The sequence below is a fragment of the Panthera leo genome, chromosome B4 (genome assembly GCF_018350215.1).
Source record: "Panthera leo isolate Ple1 chromosome B4, P.leo_Ple1_pat1.1, whole genome shotgun sequence".
Classification (NCBI taxonomy): Eukaryota; Metazoa; Chordata; class Mammalia; order Carnivora; family Felidae; genus Panthera; species Panthera leo.
In genome coordinates, this window is record NC_056685.1 from 20,500,345 (window position 1) to 20,518,043 (window position 17,699).

Here is a 17,699-nt window from a genome sequence, read left to right on the forward strand (position 1 = left end):
CCTTTATTCTTCACACCCCCCCCCCAAAAAATAAATATGGGGTAACGTTGGAGCAGGAGACAAATTAAAGTAATCCAGCTTTAGCAATATTCAGATGTTTCCTCTAAAATAACGGTTTTAGATATGCTGTGCCGCCGCGCCTTGCATCCTAGTCTACGTTTTAGCGGAGCTCACTTTCGGCTCTGATAATCTCGGTGGGGGAAATCCACATGCAGAGTGGATAAACAGCCTATGCCGTTTTTTGTAAAAGAAACCTTGAAACTCTTCTCTCATTACTTTTGCACTGTTTCCTAGGGGTCAGAGCATAAAGTCAGTTGTTATTCAGAGTAATCATTGAGCAAGAAGTTTTGGGTTGGGACTTGATATAACAAAATGACGTCAAAAATAAAAAAAAAAAAATTGAGGTTCGCACATGCGCAGTGAGGTAGGGCTTTTTTTTTTTTTTTTTTTTTTTTTTTTTTAAGTGAGCTTTTGGCTTTTCACCCCGCCTCTGGGATCTGGCCTGTGCCGCGGGGTCTAGGGAGCTGGCTGGTGTAAGGTGGTGCGGGGTTCCCTCCCCACCCCGGCAAAGAGAGTCTGAACCTCCTGGCTTCCCCCCGCTAACGGGGCTCTCTTTATAACTCCTGGCTGGACAAAGTCAGGGGGAAGCAGGGCCGACCGGAGCGGCCGCGGCGAGTATTTCTGGCTGCGCCAGCGCTGCGGGACCTCGGCTCCCGGCGTCCTGGTCTCCGCCCGCTCCGGGCTGGCCCCTGAGACTTGGCCGCACCTTTGCCGGGCCCACGGGTCAGCTGTGGCGCGGGGAGGCTCGGGCCGGGACCTCTCCGCGAGAGCCCGTGTGGCGGTGCGGTTCTTGCTGGAGGCCTGGCCGGGGAAAGCAAAACGAAAGGATAGAGGCCTTCTTTTTCCTGCAACCCGCCCCTCAGCAGACGCCGGCTGTGCGGGACCCGCGGCCCCTTCCCTCACCATCCCCAGGCCGGCGGGCCTCGGGGCTGTGAGGATGCACGGAGAGTGGGACTTCCCCCCCCCCCCCCACCCCCGCACCCCACCTCGCTCGCACCCTTCGGCTTCGCAGCGGCAGAGCGCACAGCCAGCTCGGGGAGGCCCCGCGGGAGGGAGGCCGCCGGGCCGAGCCTGCGCCGCGCTTCCGCACTCGCGCCTTCGGGCCGAGCGCCCCCGCCTCTTCTTCCTGCCTGCGCCCCCGACCCTGACTCCCCCTTTTCGGCCTAGCCCGTGGCCTGGCGGCGGGGCCCTCGAGGGTTTCCAAACTACCGCCTGACCCCGGCCCCAACCGACTCCCGGCGCCCCCTCCCTCGTTAGAAACTGCGCGGAGGTGCTCGTTGGAGTTTGAGAACTTGTGAACTAAAGGAAAAGCTGAGGACGTCTGGGAGTCCTACGTTCTTCCCTTCCCCTCGGGCCCCAACACCCCCCTCCGCACTGAACACAGTTGCCGGCCGGGGCCAGCGCCGTCGAGCCGGGAACCCCGTGTCCACCCGGCGCCGAGACCCGCCTGCGTCCAGCTTTGCGGAGCCGGCCGAGAACTTTGGGCTCGGAGTTGGCGGAGCCCCGCGCAGCTGTGGCGCGGGACCCGCACCTGAGGCGTGCGGGGACCGAGTCCTCCCAGGTCTGGGACCGGATGCAGGCGTGGTGGGCTCCAGGGGTCGTTTCCTATGTGACACCTTCCCTTCCATTTTTGCCTCTTGTATCCTGTACTAATAAGATGGGAAGGGAACAGTACCTACCTACCCTGAGACAAGTCCAACAACGCCAAGGTTTTAAAGAGGTGGGGGGCATGGGAAGTGTTGAGAGAGTGGTTAACCTCTGTGTCAAGGAGCCCAGAGATCTCTATCTGGTGATGGGGGGGGGGGGGGGTTGGGGTACAATTTTTAAAGAAAACTCAGTTCTTTAAAGATACACACACACACACACACACACACACACACACACACACACACACTTTTATGCATGTCCCAGTGCCTATGTCAGAAGTCTACATCCATTTTTAGTATCAATCACTTTGTGCTGTATGCTGCCTTTGGAAGCGAAATTATTCGCGTGTGGAATCCCCCTAACCACGGTTTACTTTGGGAGTGGAAAAGATGAGTCCAGTCTCAGCATCCATTGAATTACTGGAAAAGAAAGACATGTGCAGGTGTATCCTTTGGGCCAGTTCAACCACTGTCATCTTAATATTTTACTGACCTTATCCCTGAAACGTAAACACTTTAAAGTTTAAAATGTAAAGAACTGACTTTTGAAAGGCTTGAAAAGCAAAGAATAGGTAAGACAAATACTACATAAGCATAGAAATGTTAATCTTCTCCTCCTGGATAGGAGTGACCGAGTCTCTTTTGCACTGCCAACAAACCTAATGGCACAATGGAAGGTCTGTTGAGACCTAAGTGTAAAATCCTGATGTTTCCCCCCAAAAGACTGCCCGAGAAACATTTCAGAGTCATATGTTTGCTTTCATCATTATAGATAATACTTTGAGTCCCCTAATTTGGTTATGGGGTATGTAGTGCTTTTATTTTTAATTCAAGTATGCAAATATGGAGTTATTTCAGTAATTTTAGATTTGTTGGGAAAATGATTATTGTATTCTATAACTTGAATGATTACATGCAATTGCCAAGTGAATGCCTACTTCAATGCTAACAGTATTTTAATCCTTTGAGGGAGGGGAGAGGGAGATTTCCTATCTAGATAAAACCCAGTTAATTTTTCTTAAAGCCAAGAAGGCTTTTATTATTTAGGTGATGTAGATATTCTCATTTCTTCACCTAGGTTCCCCTAAGTCCCTTGTCTTTGCTTCCAAAGCACTTATGTGGTTTAGAGCAATTACCGCTCTTAAAACAGGGGCAGGCTGCAAGGTATACTTGTTGAATGAATTAACACTTTGTTTACATGTCTTTCTCCTACCTGATTTCATGTGCTAGGAGACAGGCACATTCTGTTATTAGCAATTGTCTGGCACACATTGATACTTAATATGTGTTTGGCTTGGTAGAGGAACACACACACTTGATTCACCTCCACAATTTTTTAAATGTGGATGTTAATACCTAATTAGCACACATAAAGCCTTAACTTTTAAAATTCGGCTAGGAGCTGAAGAAAAAAAATATATGTATGCTAAAATTAGCAAAATTTCTTTTAGGCATGGGTGGAATATATTCCCATGAAAATGGGATTTTTCTGAATTCCCTAAGCAGATTTTTAGAGAAAAAGAACAGGATATTTAAACTGGCTTTATAATGTTGTCTTTTTAAGTCTAATTTTCATAAGGAAAAAAATTAAATGCAAAAGTGAATTTAAAGTTACACATGACTAGCTTTTTACAAAAGGAGCCACAGGCTTCCAAAAAAATCTTTCATAGAAACACTTTTGCAATTTCTTCAGATAACATGTTTCATCCTCAATCAAATGTAGAGTTTAATAGATCAAGTACAGTGTATATCTGTATTTAAGGTCAGATGGTACTTTAAGAACAGTCATCTTAAATAGCACTTTTTTAAAACCTGAACTATCCTTTTGAACAGTTTTCTTTCTCATTACTTAACTGTTACAGGTGTGTATGTGATCATGGGGCATTCAATTAGCTTTGAAAAACAGAAGGTGTTTTATTTTGAAGTCAGTAAGTTGAAAAGTGGGTCAGAAAATATAGATTGGCTTTCTTGTCAGTAAAAGTAACCTGCTGCCATATTTTATATTTGAATTGCTGATACTTCATTTATATGTATATTATAATCATTCTGTTACATTTCTCCATTTAATTTTAAAGACTGTTTTTCAAAAAAAATCTAGAATAAAGAGCAAAGATCTACTTCTTTAATGTGTCCAATTTCAGATATAAACTAGGAATCCTATACTATGTTTTATTAGAAACAATACAATTTAACCCAGAGGCATTGTTAATGACAGATATTCAGAACCTATAGTTAAAAATAATTTATGTACCATTTGAACTGAAGCTTTTAAACTTTGTAGCATTCCATAAGTAGACTTGTATATGTACTGTAAGACTTAGACATTTTTTTCACTATCAAGTTCCTATCTCAACACTTTTAAAGTAGAAATCATACTAAAACAATTACTAAAAATGGCAGCTATGGTAGCTTGGGAGTTTGAATTATTTAAGGACTGAAACCAAATATGGAACCTTTTGGTTTTACGGGGATTTTTTTTTTCATAATGCAACAAGGAACTGAAAACAAAATTACAGTGAAGGTTTTATTTGCCATTTTAATTATTTGCTCAATCTGTTTTCCCCTATGTCTCTAAATGGGAACATACAGAAACTTTAATTTTAAAGGACCTCTTTCCTTGGAGAAGTGTGGCGATCATTGTGAAACTGATGACTTTGGAGTTAGGTGGAGGGATCGTGAGTATCACTGACTTCTGAACTTGCGGAGCAAAAGACCTCCACCTGCTCGGGGCAGAGCAGAGACCTGAGTGAACACACTTGCTCTTCTCTCTTATTACTGGTCCTTTCCCTAACTACCTGCGGCTCCACAGAATATCAGGACTGCGTCAGAAAGCCCAAGTCAGGGTGAGATCTTAAAGATTATAGAGGACGCACCCCAAATATGAGAGCAGCTAAGTCTGCCTACTCCCTTCTATGGATGAGATATCAGGAAGTTTCTTGCCTTGTCACTACTCAGCAGCAGCCGTGGCTATCTAGTCCACTGACACCCGGAGAAATTGTAGTTTCTGATGGAGAAACATTTTAAATTGACACCCGTCATTGAAACATTTCCTATACAGTTTTCAGGCAAGCTAGAAACCAGTGACAAGACTAAGTGCTTAATTTTTGTTAAAAGAAACTGGGTAAAAAAAAAAAATAAATAAATAAAGTTCTACAAGCTAGGGAAGTCTGGCTAAGATAATTAGAATCCAGACTTTCCAGGGGAAGATTCTCTCTCTCTTTCTTTTGGAGAGGTCATTTAGGCAACAAAATGAAGGCTACATTTAAAAGACAAAGACAAACGTTTAAAAGTCACAAAAGTGAGGAAACCGCAAAGTTAGTAGTAACTAGGAGAAAGTCACGGAGGACAGGACATTTATCCTACTGGTTTCCCGTCTACTTTTCTCATTGAAACTCTAGGAGTTGCTCATCACATACTTTTAAAGCAGTATAATTAAAGTTATGAACATGGTTGGTCTCGACCCTCCGGGAATCCTGAAGCCAGAAATGCCAGGTGACATGAAAGCTGGATTAAAGGGGAAAACCATCTGGCTTTAAGGTTGCACTGACAATGTCTGCATCAGATGACACAAGGTCACACGTGAGACGTCTCTTGACCGTCTGAGCCAAGACGACTCCCCTGGCGTAGCTTTCTGGCCTCTCGGGGTTCTCTTGGGGGCTCCCCTCCACCCCCAACCGGGACCCAGTCGGCGCCGCAGTCTGGAAGCTTCGCGGCTGGGGGTTCGGTGAGCACGGACGCCCGCACTCCTGGCGGACGCCCGTGGCCCGCAGCACAGCGACATCCACGGTGCACGACTGCCACGGCGACTGGGCGACTGCGGCTCGGCCCCCCGGGGCCCCTGCAGGCGCAAGTTCCCCCGGGGCTGGCCGCCGGCGCCCGGGACCGCGGCTGTGACGTCACGCCCGGGCCGGCCGTTGCCGCGAGACGGTCGCGTTCCGGTTCCGGTCGGTTGCCCGGGAGACGCGGGTACACAGAGAGACCCGGCTCCCGTCGGAGGCCGAGGCGTCGCGGCGGTCGCCCCCTCGGCGTCCTCGCAGGCCGGGCGCGGACCGGCCGCGTCGCCGCCGGGCTTGTCGCCATGAGTCAGAGGCAGGTGTTGCAAGGTAGGGCCCGGGGCGCCCCGACGGGGCTGGCGGCGGGGACGGCGGGGACGGCGGCTGCACCGTGTCTCTCCCCCCACCCCCGCAGTGTTCGAGCAGTACCAGAAAGCCCGGATCCAGTTCGTGCAGATGGTGGCGGAGCTGGCGACCAGACCCCAAAACATCGAGACCCTGCAGAACGCGGGTGAGCCCGCACCCTGACCGCGCGTCGCTCCGCGCCCCCGGCCTCGCCCCTGCACCTCGAGGTCCTGGTCCCCGCGGTGTCCCCTGGCCTCCCTCCCCTCACCCCGGATCCCGGGGCCCTTGTCGGCCAGTGTCCCCGGCCGCCTGCCTCAACCCCGGGCTCCCCCGTCGCCCCGCTCCCCTGCCGGCTGAGCTTTGGGACAGGAGCAGGGTGGGGACGGGAGGGCGGCGTCCCTAAGTTCCAACAGCCCACCGCGGACGCTGTAGCTGGAGGGATTCGTTCTCTTGAGCGGGTCTTTCTGGGTGTGAGGCCGAGAGGGCAGAGCCTCCAGACGGGCGCGAGAGGGGCCCGGCGTCCCCCCCTTGCATCTTTCTCACAACCAGGCAAGTGTCAGGCTGAAAGTCAAGGCCGTACGAACTGCCTGGAAGTCATTTTACACGAATGGGAATCCGCCTTAATCAGACCCATTTTAGGCGGGTGCTGTTGCCTGTCACCCTGCCTTTGATCACCTTCGACTTCCTCACACCAAAGGAATTCCAGAGCCGTGGACACATTATTTCTCGTCTTGCATTAGTGACAGAGCAGAGGTTTGCTTGAATAATTTCCAAGACATTCCAAGTAGGCAGAGTGTTAGCTTTGAGAGGTCCTTGTGGTGCTGTCATTTCACCGCCCCCCCCCCCCCAGCCCGAGCTCAGGCAACCTCTAGAAAGAGGAAGGGGGAGGGGGGGAGAGGGAGGTTTGCTTATCAATTAACATAAGCAGATGGAGAAGATAATGGAGGCTTAAGGACGATTCCACCACCATCTGAACTCAAACTAAGGTAGCATTTGATCGCTACTGTGTTGTAAGAAGCGTTCAATGTATAGGACGTGATCTTTAAAACTCATTCAAATGAACACGGAGTTAAAAGAACTTTAAGAACGCATTGACAAGGCAAGAATGTTGAGACATAACGTTTACTCTGGCTTCTTTGAGGGGAATGACTGTTGTACCTAGACGGCAGTTTCTTCTGTCACTGAGAGGGATTTGGGTGTTTATTCCGTGTATGTTTTTGGAGGGGGAGGGGTTGTATTTGGAATAGAGAAAGTGTATTTGATAATCATGTTTTAAAACTCTTTGTTTTGGGATAATTGTGGATTTACATGCAGTTGTAAGAAATAATAGAGCTCCCCTGTGCCTCAAAAGTGTGTATGGTAGACAGTTGGCACTGACAAAAGTCCATCAGTTTTATTCGGTTTTTCCCAGTTTTGCTTGTACTTATTTGTGTGTGTGTGTGTGTGTGTGTGTGTGTCTGTGTGTGTGCGTTTAGTTCTATACAGTTTTATCCCGTGTGTATCCATCCAGATAGAGAACACTTTCTTACTGCCAGGATCACTTTTTTTTGCCCTTTTAGAACCACACCCACGTTCTTCTTGTCCCTAACCCTGGACAACCACCAATCTGTTCTCCTTTTGAAAATGTCAAAGTTGGTAATCTTTTGTTCTGTGTTTGTTTCATGTGGATTGTCTTCTGCGTGTGTGTGTGTGTGTGTGTGTGTGTGTGTGTGTGTATGTGCTTATGAGCAAGAGTATGTACTCCTCAAAGTACCCACAGCAGTGTTGGACACAGTATGTCATATATAGTGACTAATATAAGTTTATAAGAGCATATTATATTTTTAAATGCACTTAAGTTTTAGTTTTTCCCCCCTCTCAGTCCTACTCAGTTGCTTTTGTGAATGGGCACTTACTTTTTACACATATGTAATTTCTGAACTATGTGTATACTATATTTTAGCTAAACTAAAACATTTTTTGAAAGGGAAAATGATTGGCATTATTTTAAAAATTTGATAATGAAATACAGGGGTATAAATAACACTTAAGATACAGAGCATCACATTTTAGTATAACAGTGGCAGGTTTTCTCTTCCTGTATGTGTACAATGTAGAATATGTTATGGAATTTAATCATTAGGCTAAGTGATCATCAAAGTATAAGTGACTTAGATATGACATCTTAAATAGCCACCTATTTCCACTCATGGTCTGGCTTATGAAGGAATGGAATACAAAAGGAATATAACAGTGTTTTGAAGTTGTCTGCAATGTTGATAGAATGCTAAGATTGTTTTTCTTGAGGAAAAATATTTTTAACATATTTCATGTTACGTAGATTCAACTTAAGCACTCCTTTAATAATTTTACATTAAGACAGCTAATGGATATTCCAATGTATTTATTCTTTTAATTAAAATAATCATAATCTGTAAGCTTTGTTATGAGCACTTACTGGTCTATAAACCATTCGAATGGTTTGTTCTTTTAAAAAAAATCAACATGGATTTTAAAATACTTTCGAAAGAGCCACAATATATATGCATCACTTGCCAAGCTTTCTTTTTTTTTTTTTTTTTCCAGTCAAGTGACTTCATTTTGGTAGAATAAAATACCAAAGCATTTTATTCCTGACTTTCACATACTCTCTGCATACCTGAGAGGGTTTTGTTTTCTTTTGTCTTCTCACTTTTCTCCTTTAATGAACTGCTTTACTAAATACATATCATGGATCCAAGATAAGGTGAAAAATATTTCCCATATAGACATCACGATAAATCAGTATTAGTTCACTTGTTGAGAATTTTTGAATTCATTCACTGTGGAAGGAACTTTAAAGGTAAAAACTTTCAATGGAGTTTTGTTTCATTTAAATCTCTGATCTTTTTCATTACATCTCTGATGTGCTAATAAGAATATTATGTCCCAAGTTAATTACTAAAGCAAAGGGCTGCAAGGTGTCATCTTCAGAGTATTTGGACAAAAAATGATTTTGATTTCTAAACAAAATTGTTGCTAGAAAAAATGGTATACAATGTGTCTATAACCTAGAGTTACTTTTTCCTTACTGAGATTTTGTTCCTTCTAAATCAGAAACATAGGTGAAAACATTACAAAGTTTAATGTTTGTTATAAAATCTCTTTATGCACCCGCCAACTCTGTACTTAGAACCAATAATACATCTGTACGGCTATTTAAAAATGAATTTTGATACTTCCCCCCCATCTTGAATAAGCAGTAACACATGTAACACATTGTGGATAGTAGAGATAATACACTGTTACTTCTACCAGTTGTTGAATTTCAGCAAATGGAGGTGATTGTTTAGTTGCAAAATATAAGAAACACGTTTTGTGGCATTTGGGAATATCAGGCCACTCTTAGGTTGCTTAGAAATTCTGTCTTTCATGGTAAGCTAATATACAAACTCCCCCAAAAATTCTTTTTAACCTGCTTAGCTATGTGAACTATTTCTGAAGCAGGGATTTATGTAAGAAAAATTGGGGGTAAAGTTTAAAGTAATACTTTGTAATATTTAACATGTAACCTATTGCAAAACAATAAACATTCCTAATCAGGAGTTATGCCCGTTTTCAGCAGAGCAGGAATGGAGAACTGCTTGACACTTTAAACAGGCATCTGCCTGAAGCTAATTTGCAAATTTAGGCAATTTGATGGGTTTAGAATTCAAGGAAATAAGTCTTATGTGTTGACACAAAATGATTTTAAATGTCCTGTGTCTGGGGCCAGGTGAAAATGTTCAGATTAATGATTTAGCATCTCAATTTGCTGAGAAGGAAAAGCCTGTAGTAAGCATTTGTAATGTGTTTAAAACAGCCTGGTAGGTACAAGTACCATGATTCTCTGTTCCAAAGGATATTGAAACTGAAAAGATAATGAGTAGAGCAACTTCAAAAACAAAAAACAAAAAGAAAAAAACAAAACAAAACCCCTTAACTAATCATGCTATTTAAATTTCATGAATATAAAAGGAGTCTTAGAAATGTGAATGCAGGATAATTAAAGCACTGATCTTTTCTTAAAGGATAGGGATAGTGGTTTTTGGTGTTTTGTTTGTTTGCTTAAGTGGAAAACATTTCAGGAACTATAAAAATTCTGAACTTGTGTACACTTAATACTATGTGTTAATAATACGCAATAATATCCTAAAAACAAGATTATTCCAAATTTTATTCTGTGTTCCAAACCCTTGTTCCTTCATGGACATTTATCTGCTTTGTTATCTAACCACTGGTACATAAGTAGAAAATAATATAACCAGGGCTAGGATCTCATAGTTTTCTTAGGAAAAACTGGATGATTAAAAAAAAAAAAAAAATCCAGGCTATGGATGATCCTATAAGAGCGGGGCTTAGAAATGCTTAGAAATGGCAAGTTTGTGTGGGCAAATTTTATGTGACAAATCAATGTTTTTGAAAAGTTATTTAAATATTTCCTAACTCCTCTTTACATTTCAATGTTTTTTCATGGCTTTTGCTCCTCTGACTAGAACTTTTCCTGTACTTCTTTGCCTAATTAATTTCTGCTCATTCTTCATGGCTCTGTTTAGATGTTGATTCCTCGGGGAAACCTTCCTTGAGCCCTCACAGTAAGTTAAGTCTCTTGATTTATGCTTTCCTTGCTCCTAATATTTCTCTTTAATGATACTCATCACGATAGATTTAGTTTCTGTTCTCTCCACAAAATGTAAATTCCATGCCTAGCATAATACTGAGCGTGGAGCAGAGGTTCAACATATTTAAATAGAATGAAAGAAGGAATAATTATTTTTCTAAGTGTTTTCACATCTCTTTAAAGGTTTGTTGTTATAACAGGTCAGGTAGGTAGAGTACGACTCTTGAGTGTGGATCCTTAAGCCCCCAAATGGTCGGATAATTGCCTTCATCACAGACAAAGTCAGTCCTGGCCAAACTGAGACTAGTACATGTTTCTTAATTGTTGCCTGACATTGCACTCTTTCTGCGTACCTTGTAGGTATTAGCTATTTCTGGCTGGTTCTAGGAGTTCCTAACCACCGTTAAAACAAGTCATCTGTTTAGGCCTTTGGGTACCAATGGCTGTCTAGTAATTGTGTGTAATTGGCTTTGAGGTCTCCTAGAAGACCATTATGGGAGCTTGACTGGAGGCCAGATGCAGAGGAGTAACTTTAATTGAGAAGTAGCTAGAAGTAGCTAGAAGTCTGAGGGAGTGGGAGTTGGATTTAGGGCTTATGCTGGACTCAGAATGCTAGAGGAGCTTTCGGCTTCCTTGGGCTTCTAAGGGAAGCCTTATCAAGCCAGAAGCTCTTAAAAAGCACCCCAGGAAAAGTGAGTAATCCACTGGAGGTTGCAAACCGAGATAGCACTTCGGAGAGCTGTTAGACGGAGTGAGTCCCTGCTGGGATCGGGGAGAGGGAGAGCGCAAAGGAAAGACTTCACCAGAGCCCGAGGTGGTTGGCCGCCTTGGCCTGCCTGCTCCCCTGGGCCTTCGGACAACACAGGAGGTAGAGCACTGGAAGAGGCAGGCACTTGGTACTTGTCGGCTGGTCAATGTGAGCATGTATTTAACGCTTGCCTTTGTTTTTTTTATTTGGCCATGCTTTGTGTGAAGGACTTTTACTCTATGTTCATTGAGGTCAGATCTTCGGGGTTTCTACTGAGATGAACTGGCTCTAGGAGAAACCCAGGGCCACACCTTGAGAAAAATTTGGTCTTGCATTGCGGTGGGTGGGAACGGCTCCTCTGAACGTGTCAGACTTCCCTAATTTTCAGGTGAAATCTTGGTTTTGCCACATACCCCATTTTCTGTCGTAAGGGCGCCTCATTTTTAAAGTTACTACTTATTCAGGTTCTACGTCCAGGTGAATTATGTATGTGTGCATGTGTCTTCAGAGGAAATTATCTCTGTCCACTTTTCTGTATATTCTAAGTTCTATCTCTGTGTCATTAGAATCACCACTAATTTATATCCATAGAGTAGCTTACATTGGTTTTCCATAGAAATGTCTTTGTAGAATTATTCTAATAGTATGCCTTTTTTTTTTTTTTTTTGAGGGCTTATTTAAAAACAGATACTTAGAGTTCCCCATAGCCTCTTTAAATCTAAATCCCACTGAAGACATTGTCCATTTTGTTGTTAAAGGTTTTTTTTTTTTAATGTAAAGATACACTCTTTTATTCAACCAATGTTTATTAACTATTATGCGTCAAGCTAGGCCTACGTAGGAAATTTCAGGAAAAAAAAAATTTGTTCCTGCCTCATTTTACAAAGTAGTTCCAGTTTTACCTTTGCTGCCAGGAAACTCAGTGATATATTTAGAGTTCAGCTGCAGCAGCTATTATACCCTATATTTCTGACAAATAGTCCCCACCTCTCTCCTACATGCCTCTTCATCGTTATCTTTGTACCTGTATCTTTTACAGTAAACTATCTCAAAAAATTTTCAAGTAAGTGGAGCACGAATAAAATACAACAGTTTATCTAAAGATAGACTTCTGAGCTGATTACCTTCCAAAGAGCCCTCTCCAAATATTACCCCTGACACCTCTTGGAACAGACAATTCTTTTATAACCTATTTACTCTCTACTGACCCCATTGATGGACATTCCAATTTTCTGCAGGCAAGTGGGTATCAAAGGTACCAGTTTAAAAGAGGAAACACATGGGGCGCCTGGGTGGCGCAGTCGGTTAAGCGTCCGACTTCAGCCAGGTCACAATCTCGCGGTCTGTGAGTTCGAGCCCTGCGTCAGGCTCTGGGCTGATGGCTCGGAGCCTGGAGCCTGTTTCCGATTCTGTGTCTCCCTCTCTCTCTGCCCCTCCCCCGTTCATGCTCTGTCTCTCTCTGTCCCAAAAATAAATTAAAAAAATAAATAAATAAAAAAATAAAAGAGGAAACACATTGACGAAAGAAGACAAGACTAACCTAGTGTATGCAGCACTCCAGAAGACTTTCAAATTAAAATAGAATTATATCTATATGGGGTGATGCGGGGTGAGGGAACAGTTTGAATAACCCATATATTTCAAAAACAAACTATGAACATGGGGCTCCTGGATGGCTCAGTCGGTTGAGCATCCAACTTGATTTCGGCTTAGGTCATGATCTCACAATTTGTAGGTTTGAGCCCCATCTCAGGCTCTGCTCTAACAGTACAGAATCTGCTTAGGATTCTCTTTCTCCCTCTCTCTCTGCCCCTCCCTTGCTGACATGCACACACTTTCTCTGTCTAAATAAATAAATAAACTTAAAAAAAACTATATGCTTATCCATATATTTTAGAATCCATTTTTTTCATTTTAAAAATAGTTTCTAAAAATCACTTGAGGTACAATTTACATACCATACAATTCACCCATATAAGTGTAAAATTCAGTGGGTTTTGGTACATTGTTAATTTTTAAAAATGTTTTTTATTTAATCTCTATACTCACCATGGGGCTTGAACTCACAACCTTGAGATCAAGAGTTGTTTGCTCTTTTGACTGAGCCAGCCAGGCACTCCGGGACATTGTTAATTTTTAAAAACTGTGGTAAAATATAGCACAATTTGCCATTTGAACCACACAATTCAGCGACATTAATTACATTCCTAATGTTATGCAGCCATCACCACTATTTATCTCTAAACCTTTTAAAAAGTGACTCCAAACAGAAGCTTATTTTGTTTTTCTTTTAACTAAAATTGGCCTAAAAAGAGAAAGTTGCACATTAAATTTTGCAGCTTGTTCATTCATCGTTCAACATTTATTGAGTATGCAAGGGCCAGGTGCATGCTTAGATGCTTGCCATGCAAAAATAGAAGGCAGAGACGATACTTTTAAGGAGCTTATTTGCTACAGGAGAGATATATAAATGCTATTTGATAAGTGTCCAATATATAGACATACGGAGCACCTATGAAGGGTATCTAACTCAAGCTTTTGAAATGAAGGGTGCTTTCATGGAAGACTTCTAGAAGGAGATATTATCCAGCTGAGTTTCCTAGGACAGCCAGATGAAGATGGGAGAGAGGAAAACTGTGCTCAGGTAGAGGGAATGTTATGTGCAAAGGCACAGAGGCAAGAGAAAAGGTGGTACTTGATGGAAAAGACAAATGTTTAGATCTGGCAGGAGCTTCTTGAGATAATACGGCCGGGAGAGGAAAGTCCGTGGCTGCAGAGGAAAACAGGCCTAATTATAAAGGACCTCATCCAAAGTTTGGATTTATCCTGAAATTGGTAGCAAGCCACTGAAGGGCTTTCATTAGAGGAACAAAGGGATCCATTTTGTGTGTGTGTGTTTTTAAAATTTTTATTTATTTAAAAACATTTTTTTAATGTTTATTTTTGAGAGAGAGAGAGAGAGAGAGAGAGTGTGAGTGACGGAGGGGCAGAGAGAGAGGGAGACACAGAATCTGAAGCAGACTCCAGGCTCTGAGCTGTCAGCACAGAGTCCCGTGCGGGGCTCGAATTCACAGACCGCGAGATCATGACCTGAGCCGTAGTCGGAAGCTTAACTGACGGAGCCATCAGACACCCCAATTTGGGGTTTTAGAGAGATGATTTTCACAGCAGTGTGGAGAGCAGACTGGAGGGGATTAAAACAGGATCAGGAAGACCATGTGCCTATTTTTGCTTTAGCACTCATGCTGCATGACAGATCTGTAGGATTTGTGACTTCGTAGGAGGGGCAGGGGCAGGTCCGGAGGGAGAGGAGTTCAAGGTGACTCACAGTCTTCTGGTTGCCATTCCTTAACGGAGAAGGGATATAAAAAGCAGAAGGAAATGGTGATTTCTGTAATAGTGGTGAAGTTGAAGTGTCAGGGATATCTATGTGTCCATGCCTGTAGTCAGCAATTTGGATATATATGGCTCTGGGACTCAAGAGAGTGAGCTTAGCTGAAAATAGAGGTTTGGATACATGGAATTCGCATGTTCATTGGAAAACTATATGGGGCGCCTGGGTGGCTCAGTCGGTTAAACGGCCGACTTCGGCTCAGGTCATGATCTCGCCGTCCGTGAGTTCAAGCCCCGCGTCGGGCTCTGTGCTGACAGCTCAGATTCTGTGTCTCCCTCTCTCTGACCTTCCCCCGTTCATGCTCTGTCTCTCCCTGTCTCAAAAATAAATAAACGTTAAAAAAAAAATTAAAAAAAAAAAAGAAAACTCTATTAAAAGCCCATTTGATATTTTTTCATGTAATTATAAACCCTCTAATTCCAATCATTTTATCTCACGTATTATGAATTGAACTTGCCATAACTTTTATGCTCTGTGTACTTACTCAGTTCAGATCTCTCATATAGACAGTGGTGGCCATGACCCAGTTAAGAGTCGAAGAGTTGGCACTGGAAGAATGAATGAAATCTTGGTTTAATATAGTCGTCAGGGAAGAGAGCTACAGATGTGTTAATGGTAGAATGAACGCAACAGATTATACCCTTTGGTATGCACATATAGGTCAGTTTTCATTGGCAAATGGGCTGTGATTGATATTGGGGAGGAGAAACAGGAGAGCATAGACACTAGAGCTATAAAATAGTATATATCAAGTCTCATAGAATTGTAATAATGACTGATGGGTTAATATATTTTTTTAATTTTTTAAAAACTTATTCATTTTTTTTTTTTTTTTTTTTTTTTTATTTTTGGGACAGAGAGAGACAGAGCATGAACGGGGGAGGCGCAGAGAGAGAGGGAGACACAGAATCGGAAACAGGCTCCAGGCTCCGAGCCATCAGCCCAGAGCCTGACGCGGGGCTCGAACTCACGGACCGCGAGATCGTGACCTGGCTGAAGTCGGACGCTTAACCGACTGCGCCACCCAGGCGCCCCAAAAACTTATTCATTTTTGAGAGAGAATGAGCAGAGGAGAGGCAGAGAGGAAGACACAGAATCCGAAGCAGGCTCCAGGCCCTGAGCTGTCAGCACAGAGCCCGACATGGAGCTCGAACTCACAAACCATGAGATCATGACCTGAGCCGAAGTCGGACGCTTAACCAACTGAGCCACCCGGGCGCCCCATGGGTTAATATTTGTAAATTTCTTACGGGAGTCCCTGGTACATGGTAAAGTGTGCTTTGTGCCCTCTTAGAAGAGCTGCTAGCTGCCTGTGGGAGTCAGTGGTCTTGGTCCCAGCTTCTTCTCACCCCTCCCCACTTAATGACATACCGGATGTGGGAGCCCTTCACTCACAAACACCTGAATTAACAGTGACTCACCAAACAAAATTCAGAGGATACTATAGTTATGAGAGTACGTTAAAAAGAAGAACATAGGGGCGCCTGGGTGGCGCAGTCGGTTGAGCGTCCGACTTCAGCCAGGTCACGATCTCGCGGTCCGTGAGTTCGAGCCCCGCGTCAGGCTCTGGGCTGATGGCTCGGAGCCTGGAGCCTGTTTCCGATTCTGTGTCTCCCTCTCTCTCTGACCCTCCCCCGTTCATGCTCTGTCTCTCTCTGTCCCAAAAAAATAAATAAAAAACGTTGAAAAAAAAATTAAAAAAAATAAATAAATAAAAAGAAGAACATAGATTTTTCTTGAATTACTTATCATTACAGGTGAATTCTGTGCAAAAAGACCATCCATACATTTCACAATTCATTCTGACTCTTTAAATAAATTACAGGACTCTCTGTGTGTTGTAAGGGATATAACATTTAAAATCATAATTGATTTTATAGTTGTAGCCGCAAAGAAGTATTTCGCAGAAAGCAGGGCAAAGAGATATGGTACCGAAACTTATGATTTCTTTTTTAAATGTTTATTTTTTTGAGAGAGGGAGAGTGTAAGCGAGGAGGGGCAGAGAGAAAAGGGGACGGAGGATCCAAAGTGGGCTCCGTGCTGACAGCAGAGAGCCTCATGTGGGACTCAAACCCACAAACTGTGAGATCATGACCTGAGCCAAAGTGTGACGCTTAACTGACTGAGCCACCCAGGCGCCCCTGAAATTTTATGATTTCTTAACCAAATGAAGGAATAGTAGTCAGTGGTATATAATCACAGAGACTGGGAGAAACCAAATCAAGGCCTGAAAATTCTTAGCTCTAAAAAAAAAAAAAAAAAAAAAAAAATCAAGGGAGGAACACTTCGATATTTTCAAGTAAAAAATGACCAGTGAAGGAAAATGAGAACATGTTATCAAATGCATCAGTGTGATGGAAATTGCTTGAGTGAAAATATAGTCATGTACGTGTAATAACTTGCAGAAGTAAAAACATGTAAAATTGCTGAAATCAGCAAGTGTAATTAGACTTACTCTGTGATAGAGTAGGTAGTGCTTAGTATAGTAAAATCGCAGTAGAGTCAAGATCACAAGCGCTTCAATAAGAGTTAGTTGTATATTCAGACCTGTGCCAGGTAATTTGATAAATAGAAAAGAAGTATAAAACCAACTCTGCGACTCTTGAATATGAAGAACAAACAGAGGGTTGCTGGAGGGGGTGTGGGAGGGGGGATGGGCTAAATGGGCAAGGGCATTAAGGAATCTACTCCTGAAATCATTGTTGCACTATAAGCTAACTAACTTGGATGTAAAGAAATTAATAAAATAAGAGCTCTTGGTGTATGGCATTTAAAAATCTGATTGTGGAAATCCTAAAAAAGGAAAACAAACTGCTCTAGAGATGTTTATTGTTTTATTGAGAAGATAAGACATTTATTCACATAAAACAAATGAGAGAACCATGGAACATGCTCCATCAAGGATGGCTGCTGCGCTTTGCACAACTTTAGAAGTGCCTTTTATATCATGATTTATGTGACTGGCATCCCCTGGATTTGTGCAGTACACAGCCTGCCCAGCCATCCATGTTAGACCTTGGAATTATTCAATGTCTTCATTCTCATTTATTTGCTTCCCTGAGAGTAAGTGGTATAAACAATAAGCTCCCCATGGCCTTCCATTTCACTTAGAATA

At 42.9% G+C, this 17,699-nt stretch overlaps 1 protein-coding gene across 3 annotated transcripts in view; it reads left to right on the top strand.

Annotated features, from left to right (window-relative positions):
* Positions 1 to 5,668: 5,668 nt before the first annotated feature.
* The window catches only part of SPAG6 (sperm associated antigen 6), a 65,711-nt gene continuing 53,680 nt past the window's right edge, over positions 5,669 to 17,699 (top strand). For all 3 annotated transcript variants that reach the window (XM_042945085.1, XM_042945086.1, XM_042945087.1), the window contains exons 1-2: positions 5,669 to 5,809; positions 5,895 to 5,990. In XM_042945085.1, the coding sequence (XP_042801019.1) occupies positions 5,785 to 5,809; positions 5,895 to 5,990 (121 nt within the window). In that variant the 5' untranslated portion in view covers positions 5,669 to 5,784. The remainder of the gene's footprint in view (positions 5,810 to 5,894; positions 5,991 to 17,699) is intronic.